Below are 8,477 nucleotides of genomic sequence, written 5' to 3' on the forward strand. Positions count from 1 at the left end.
AACCCCCCCCCCCCAAGAATGTCTGGAGGACCACACCTGCTGTTGGTCGACGGGTCCATTGGACCTAGTTGGGAGATCTTGTTGATCACCAACTTTCCCTCCTTAAGCCACTGGAGGACGATTTTAGTGCCATAGAAGGTCAGCACTAGGAACAGAAAAGTAGAAAGAGGAGTAAGGAAAGGGAAATGAACCCTAGGCCTCGAATGATCTAATGCCGTCGGGATCGAAGAAAGTAAGAGTTCAGTCAGAGGACTGGATAGGAAAGGGTAAAGAGGGCATTAGGTATTGGATAGAGGAAAATTATACCAAATTCAGTCATTAACTCAACAAACTGACCAGTGCTCCATTGTTCAAGAATTAAAACAGAAAATCAATATCCCGAATTTAAAAGAAAACTTACAAATTAAACCAAACCCTTTAACTCTTTTAAATATAGAATATAATCTAAATTTAACAGAAGAAATACTGAAATCAGAAGTAAACACTGAAATACTGAAACAATTGTCTTTAGAGACAATTAATATTAGGTACCCTCCACAAAACTGGCTTCATTTATACACCGACGGATCCTTGATCTCCAGAGAACAAGGTGCCGGTGCAGGTATTACGTGCTGTCTCTTCTCACTTTATAGAGCACTTGGATATGGAACAACAAGTTTTGATGGTGAAATCATTGCAATAAGTGAATGTCTCAGGAATCTTCTATGTCACATCAATAAATTTAGGAATGCAGTTATATTGTCAGACTCCAAAGCAGCTATTCTATCAATCGTCTCTAAACACACACCTTCATCTCAAACAGCAGAAATAACTAAAATGCTCTCTCAATTAATATCATTCAATAAAATAATTGTATTCCAATGGATACCATCCCATTGTGGAATCCTGGGAAACGAGAATGCGGATGATTTAGCAAAGAAGGGCAGCACTGCTACTTACAGACCTGTTACTAAATCTACGTATTACTCTGTGAAGAGATTTATTAAATCTACATACTTAGACTTCAACAAACAAAATTTGATAACTCAATCCCAAGGGAAAAAATGGAACTCTCTGCATCAGAATCCACAGTTGATTCCCGATTTACCACGAAAATCGTCTGTAGCTGCATTTAGATTGGCAACAGGCCATGATTGTTTGGCCAAACACCTGCATAGAATTGGAATATATCAGTCCCCTAACTGCGCATTGTGCAACTCAATCCAAGAAATGGATTCGGAACACCTCAGAATCTGTGCTTCGGTGGCTGGTCATGATAATATCTTTGAAAAATATTGGAGTGCAAGAGGTCAAATGACTTTATTGTCAAACGCCTGGCATTAGAAAACAACAACAACAACAACAACATTTCTTTACTATTGCGTTACTACATTAAGCTACATTAAGGTACTAGTATTTAATGTTTGAGTTCTAAACGCCTTGATTTAGTTACATTAGAATAGAGATTTTCCTAGTGAAACAATAATAACATTAATAGTGTTAAACTTATTATACGTGTACTAAGTGGTTTGTTTCCTCTCATGTTACACTGTAAACATCAAATTATTCGAAGCTTGTACAGCACCAATATACCTTATTTGTTTTAAAATCCAACAGTTGTAATGCGTTGCCAACTCGATTCTTAGAAATCCGCTGTGAAGCCGTGCAGAAACCGCTGAATTGCTATATTGTCAATGTAAAATTATATTACTTTGCCGCTGTGAGTGCTAAAAATACCCACTAAATCCCTATCAGCAATACAAGTTTATAAATTTTACCCGCGGCTAAACTAACACCGAAAAACGCTAGATCTAGCGGGAAAACCGCTGAATTGGCAACACTGGAAATAACTCTCTTCTACACTGCATACAGACTTCAGTTTTTTTTCTGTAACTTGTATCACATTGTGACCAAAGAGTTTGTAATATTTACTAGAGACACATACCCATGAGTGGCAGGCAAGAAAAATGTCACAAATTGAATCGGCTAGCATCCGCCATTAAAGGCAGTGTTTGCGGCGCGAAATTCGAAAACAGTACCACAATACATTGATGTAGCCTGATGATAGACACTGTTTTAAACATCTTTTACAAAGGATGAGTCGTGATGAAATAAACATGAATGGCAGAGGTGCGCTATATTTATTAAAGTATTATAATGATTCACCTTTGGCGATATTCTAAAAAATAAATTAAATCACCTATATACACTCGGGATAAGTATGTGAAATATTGAATAATGGCAATGTCAACATTAATTTTCAGTATTACTAGTATTGTTTAAGGACATAATAATGGATATTTACTGTAATATTTATAAAGATCTATATTTCAGTCCTTACATGCAAAGGAAGAGGAAGGTAGCTTTTATGGTGCTTATAAAATATTTAGTGGTGAAATATGAGATCATAAAAATTCTGGAAACAGATTTAAAATATGAGAATAAATTTTATCATAAAACAATCTATTCATTGTGTAATTGATAGTTGATGACCACCATGTTAGAGGTCAGTACAGACTTTTTAATACAATTAGTAGCGGTAATAGTAGGCCTAGGAGTAGTGGTAATAGTAGGCCTGGTAGTAGTGGTAACTGGTAATAGTAGGCCTAGTAGTAGTGGTAATAATAGTCCTAGTAGTAGTGGTAATAGGCCTAGTAGTAATGGTAATAGTAGGCCTAGTTTTGGTAGTATTAGTAGGCCTAGTAGTAGTGGTAATAATAGGCCTAGTAATAGTGGTAATAGTAGGCGTAGTAGTAGGGTAATAGTAGGAGTAGTAGTAATAATGGTAATAGTAGGCCTAGTATTAGTGGTAGTAGTAGGCCTAGTTTTTGTGGTAATAGAAGGCCTAGTAGTGATAATAGTAGGCCTTATATTAGTGGTAATAATAGACCTAGTACTAGTGGTAATAGTAGGCCTAGTTTTGGTGGTATTAGTAGGCCTAGTAGTAGTGAGACCTAGTTACTAGTAGTGGTAATAATAGACCTAGTAGTAGTGGTAATAGTAGGCCTAGTAGTAGTGGTCATAGTAGACCTAGTAGTAGTGGTAATAATAGGCCTAGCTAGGCCATCAGCTATATTTTCACTAATTTCTTTGCATTTAATACAACCAAAAGGTAGAAGTACATGCTGTACAATACGGAAATTACATGATTAATTCATTTATTGTGAAACAAAACTGTTTTAGACAGATATAGTCTGAGGATTTTCTTATGCACTCTGCTATTATAATCCACTGTAATATGATGGCACCTAACCCTTACATACATTGTTGAAACCAACCTTATAAACCTGATTAATGTGTTTCTGGAAAAACTTTATCCAAGAAATATTCCGACATTCTGTGAACACATTCAAAGGAGGAAATGCATTTGGAACATTCTTCCAAATATTAAGATATGCATGCTTTACTGAGCATCCTACAATAGTAGCTATGTTCGAACAAATATTTGCGGCGCAGTATTTCACCATTTTCTTATTATTTCCCTTCAAATGTACTTATATTTATTCGTACTCCTCAATAAGCATGAAATGCTCGCACTCCCGGCGAAGCATCAACTCCCTTTAATGGCAGCCGAACAGCGGTTCAATTTTGTACGCGAAACTAGCGCCGTTGGTGTCTCTAGTTATATATTACAAACTCTTTGATTGTGATATCATTCACAGCCAGTGTGCTCAACTCCAACAACACTAAATCCGCTACGGAGCTGCCAAAATTGCACTACATTCCGCTATCCTTTTGAGTACTGAACGGTACCTTCTCAAGGCAATTACTTTGAAGGTGACAATGTTCAATTGTAATGTTGTTGAAATAAAACAGTTAAAAAAAATCAGTCTCATTATTTTATTTACACATCTCGTATACTAATAATCTATCAATTTATAAAAATTAACCATGTAAACTACAAACGATGTATGTGCAAAATATGTTGCAAAAGATGAGGCAGAGATTTCAATGAGAAAACTGTCATTACTCGTATTAGGTAAATATTCTCATACATTCAATTTTGGAAATATTGGCAGATTACCATCTTCAAATAATTGTTTAGTTCATTCAGTTTACATTCTCTGTCCAAAAAGATGTGAAGCAGGGTCGTAATGCTGTGCTAACAATCTTGTGCCGAGATTAGGAATTGGATGTCGAACTGGATTCCTTAAGCTTAATGAAAACCTACCGGTATTTAAATGAACATGAATTGGGTTACTTTGTCTAGAATCAGATGCACAAGATGAAGTCCACTCATACAAAGTTATAGTGTGTGAATGCGAAATTTCCTCGCCAGTCTTATGCAATAAGATTTGGTCCCAATCACTTGGAACAATTTCAATTTTGAAATACAAACGGTTGTTCTCATCAAGGTACTTTACTACTGTTATAAAGTGCAAGGAAACGCAATCTCCTAAGTTAAGAACGAATTCCTCATCGTCCATAAAGTTCCTAACTCCGAAAATCATTGATATGACATTCATTTCATTTTTATTTGTTCCCAAAGCAAATCTGTACCTGAAGTTGGGAACATTCTTTTTCAATCCAACATGAACAATTGAGAAAAGAAAGTTGCCATTTTTAACATCGCACATTATGAAGAACAACTCATTCAAGGTAAACACATGGCCGCGGTAAAATTTACCGCCCGAAAAATCACTAATCACAACTTCAAATTCTCCACTTACTTCCCCAGCATCATATCCTTGTTTGTGGTCATTCTTAACATGGGATTTTATGTCTACTATACAACCTTCCCAAGGACAATCCATGCTAAAAGGGCATTTTCTGGTCTCATACATACATTCTGACTGATGACGAAGTTTCTCCTTCAACGATAATATTTCAGGACACCCCACATCCTTATATTTACATGGATAAACAAGTAAACCTGCAATGTTCTCCAATGGTATGTTTCGAGTCCCTGTAATGTTTTTTCTACAAACTGGGCAATTTTTCAATTGTGGTTTGCATTTTACACAAATGGGATGTCCAGTTTCACACATTCCGATTGGAGGCTCCATGTATTCATAGCACACGGGACACTCCAGCTCTCTGAGAAAGTTCCCGTTGCTAGATGTGGCCGCAGAATCCATCTTCGTGGAAAGCCGTAAAGCCTGAAGAGAATAGAAAGACGTATAATTATCTTAATTTGTATAGATACAAGTTCAAGTACTTACTAGTTCCATCACAAAAAAACTCAGGACGCACTTTTCGGCTCAGATTTCTATGTAATTGTTATCGTAGAGCGAAAGAAAATAATAGAGTGAAGTTAGCTGGGGACGCTCTAGTTTTGCGGGAGTCGTTCACCTCCAAGAGATGGCATGATCACCGGAAATAGTGCGTCCGCATTCTCGGCGAGTGCAAGCAATGAGTGATCCTGCACTGTCGCTTTAGTTCATACTCTACAGTTCAAGCACATAGCATGTGCCCAAACAATTATGTTCAGTCAAAGAATTTCGATTCTATATATTTAGTCTAAGGCCACAGGCGCCATGTAACCTTCATGTAAATGCATGCATGGGCAGATTAATCACCAATGTAAATATGTGTTTTATATTCCTGACTTTGTACATTAATCAATTTTAATTTTAAGGCCATGGACACCACAAACAATTCATGTAAATGCATGCATGAGGAGTTTAATTACTAATGTACAAATGTGTTTGTTAAATATTTCACCCAATTCTATTAATTGTTTGTCAGAAAACTCACCTGAGGATGACTTACAAGTAAGTCGAAAATATTCGTGATAGTTTACAACTGTACTTTGATGTAACAGAATTTAATTTTTTGCCATCTTATAATATGATAAGTGTTTGACTGAAAATATAATACTGATTATTTGATGTAATTTCACAAAAGCTTATCTGAATCAACATGACCTTTAAATCCCATTAGGTAGCTGACTTCCCTATATTTGTTTATCCCATCTTTCTTTTCTTGGCTATGATTGAGACATGCCAATTCCTGGCGTTTAACAGTTCGTTGGCACATAATATTGAATCACTTTTTCTACAATATTATTATTAAATTAATAACTAATAAATATTTACATCATTTAAATATTAAGATGATTAAAATTGAGATAAAACCTAATAATTTTATCCTTCTAGGGAGAAGATCTAAAAATATCAACATTCATGCACCTACAGGACAATTATAGAAAAACATAGTAGTCAGTATTAATAATAATAATAATAATAATAATAATAATAATAATAATAATAATAATACATTATTCAGCGTGACAATGTTTCTATATACTCCTAATTGAATCGTTGAGCAAAGTAAACATATTACATTTTCTCCGACAGAACAAAGAACTTCTCCTTCTCATTCTTTACGAAACCACCTTTTACTGCTTGTAGGGACAGAGTTTGTAGAGCGACATGATACCGCCACTGCTTGACTTCAGTACGTGAATTAAACACACAGCAATGTACAGGAAACTCCTCGTACCCGTTTGAATGTCTGTGATTACACGATGTAATCACGATACCCGCTCTGGTCACCGCTGATCTAGTGGTTGATGAAATAACAGAATATGTACATATTGTACATCTATTATTAGGCAGTACATCTCTCTTGACAATAGGCCTATGTGTCAGAGGAAAAATTGTTTGTATACATCTGAAGTCTGATTAGTGGAATATGTAGGTAATCGGCGATGTATGCATTGGAGGAGGAACGGAACTGGCCACCCTACCCCATTATCTCCTGGCCTAGATGCCTCATGAGTGATGCCTTACCTATAAGATTCAAACCTGTCTTCGGACAGTTGACTAAACAACAACAATAATAAGTGATTTTTTTTACTATTGCGTTATTACTTTAAGATATGTATTACACTCTTGGATTCTAAACGTCTTCCTTTGGCAACACTATTGTAGAGATTTTCCCAGCGAGACAATAAATAGCAAACTTACGTGAACGACCACAAATATCATCAGAAAATGTAGGCTCTAAATTTCTAAACTTTTAAAAGGAAATGAACTCACAATTGGACAAAAATTACAAGGTACCACAACAAGACTTATTAGAACTTAAATATCTGATAAAAGTATTAAAAAGGTTACTAATAACATTTTTTTAGAATTCACTTTTTACTTTAAATTAAATTTTACAAAATTTGAAAATTTTCACACATATTATTTTATAACTCCACAACCATTAGAGATAGAATTCTGAAATTTTGTACGCTGATTTAACATGCATTTGTGCAAAAGGTAGACTACAATAATGGCCATTTCTTTGAAAATAGAAAAATTAGGTCACAAAACATTGTGTAAATTTTAATATATTTTATATAGGAGAAATAAAAAAAATAATTGTATTAAAATAAACAACTCTATATGTCTGAGAGTAGTCTGATTTTCAGAAATAAGTGTTTATTACATGGAAGAAAAATATTAAAGATATCAGAGAGGCCATAACAATGTTATGGTTACCAAATGAAGTAACTGCAGAATTCTTTTGTTTTTTTTTTCATATTCTGATAAAACTGGTTTGAAAAATATTATTAGTAACCTTTTTTTATACTTTTATCAGATATTTAAGTTCTGATAAGTATTGTTGTGGTACCTGGCAATTTTTGTCCAATTGTGAGTTCATTTTCTTATAAAATTTTAGAAATATAGAGCCTGCATTTTCTGATAATATGTGTAATCGTTCACGTACATATACCCTTAATATACGTATACTCTATGCTTCGTTTTCTCTCATGCTACATTGTAAACATCAAACTATTCGAAGATTGTACAGCATCAAATACCTTATTTGTTAAAAAATCCAACCGTTACGATTCTGGCAGGAATAAACTCTCTTCTACACTGCATAAACACTTCAACTTCTTTCTGTAACTAGTATCACACCGTGATATCGTAAGGCTGCAATGTAACTCTGATTACGCGACACGAAGATAGACGGAAATGGCCGAATGGCGTTTCCATTGTATACATTGTTGCCAACCTTAACAATTCCCAATGTCTCGTTGAAAACAATTTCAAACCATATCTGCAAGAACACGTCTTTGATCATGATGTATTTTATTCACTGCGGAAACAGAGTGTTTGGGAGTTTAGAAAACGAAACATAATGAATACAGTGAGATAAATTGAAATATTTTATAATATTACTTTATATTTTGTCATTTAATGGTAAAATTTTTACTGTATAGTTGGTCATGACGACAACAATATTGCAATATACATTGAGCCTGATATTAAATTTATCTTCGTTTTTAGTGCAAAAGAATAACAACGTTATTTTATTGTAATTTTGATAGAAATTATTAAATATTACACTTGTGCAAATGTTAATGACCTTTTATCTGATTTAATATGTGAAGAAAAGTGAAAACGGAATTTTGCTATATTTGGTTTCCTGGACTTGTTTATTTGCATATGGTAACCATTTTTTTATATTTTTTCGCTATACTGGAGAATTAGCACGGCCACTTTGAACCGTGCCGTTACGTTTACCACCAAATTTAAGTAAATATACAATGTCACCAA

The 8,477-nt window shown here is 34.5% G+C and overlaps 1 protein-coding gene across 1 annotated transcript; it reads right to left on the reverse strand.

Annotated features, from left to right (window-relative positions):
- Window positions 1–3,805: 3,805 nt before the first annotated feature.
- LOC138698315 (E3 ubiquitin-protein ligase Siah1-like) lies at window positions 3,806–7,873 on the reverse strand. Its single transcript, XM_069824137.1, has 2 exons — window positions 7,736–7,873; window positions 3,806–5,078 (listed from the first exon to the last, which is right to left on the reverse strand). Exon 2 carries the CDS (start codon window positions 5,055–5,057, stop codon window positions 4,035–4,037), a length of 1,023 nt encoding a protein of 340 aa, XP_069680238.1. The 5' UTR covers window positions 5,058–5,078; window positions 7,736–7,873; the 3' UTR covers window positions 3,806–4,034.
- Between the last annotated feature and the right edge of the window lie 604 nt (window positions 7,874–8,477).

The sequence above is a fragment of the Periplaneta americana genome, chromosome 4 (assembly GCF_040183065.1).
Source record: "Periplaneta americana isolate PAMFEO1 chromosome 4, P.americana_PAMFEO1_priV1, whole genome shotgun sequence".
Taxonomy (NCBI): domain Eukaryota; kingdom Metazoa; phylum Arthropoda; class Insecta; order Blattodea; family Blattidae; genus Periplaneta; species Periplaneta americana.

What these genes read in the sequence shown, in the direction of transcription:
- LOC138698315 (XM_069824137.1), bottom strand. Translation starts at nt 5,057, where the DNA reads ATGGATTCTGCGGCCACATCTAGCAACGGGAACTTTCTCAGAGAGCTG.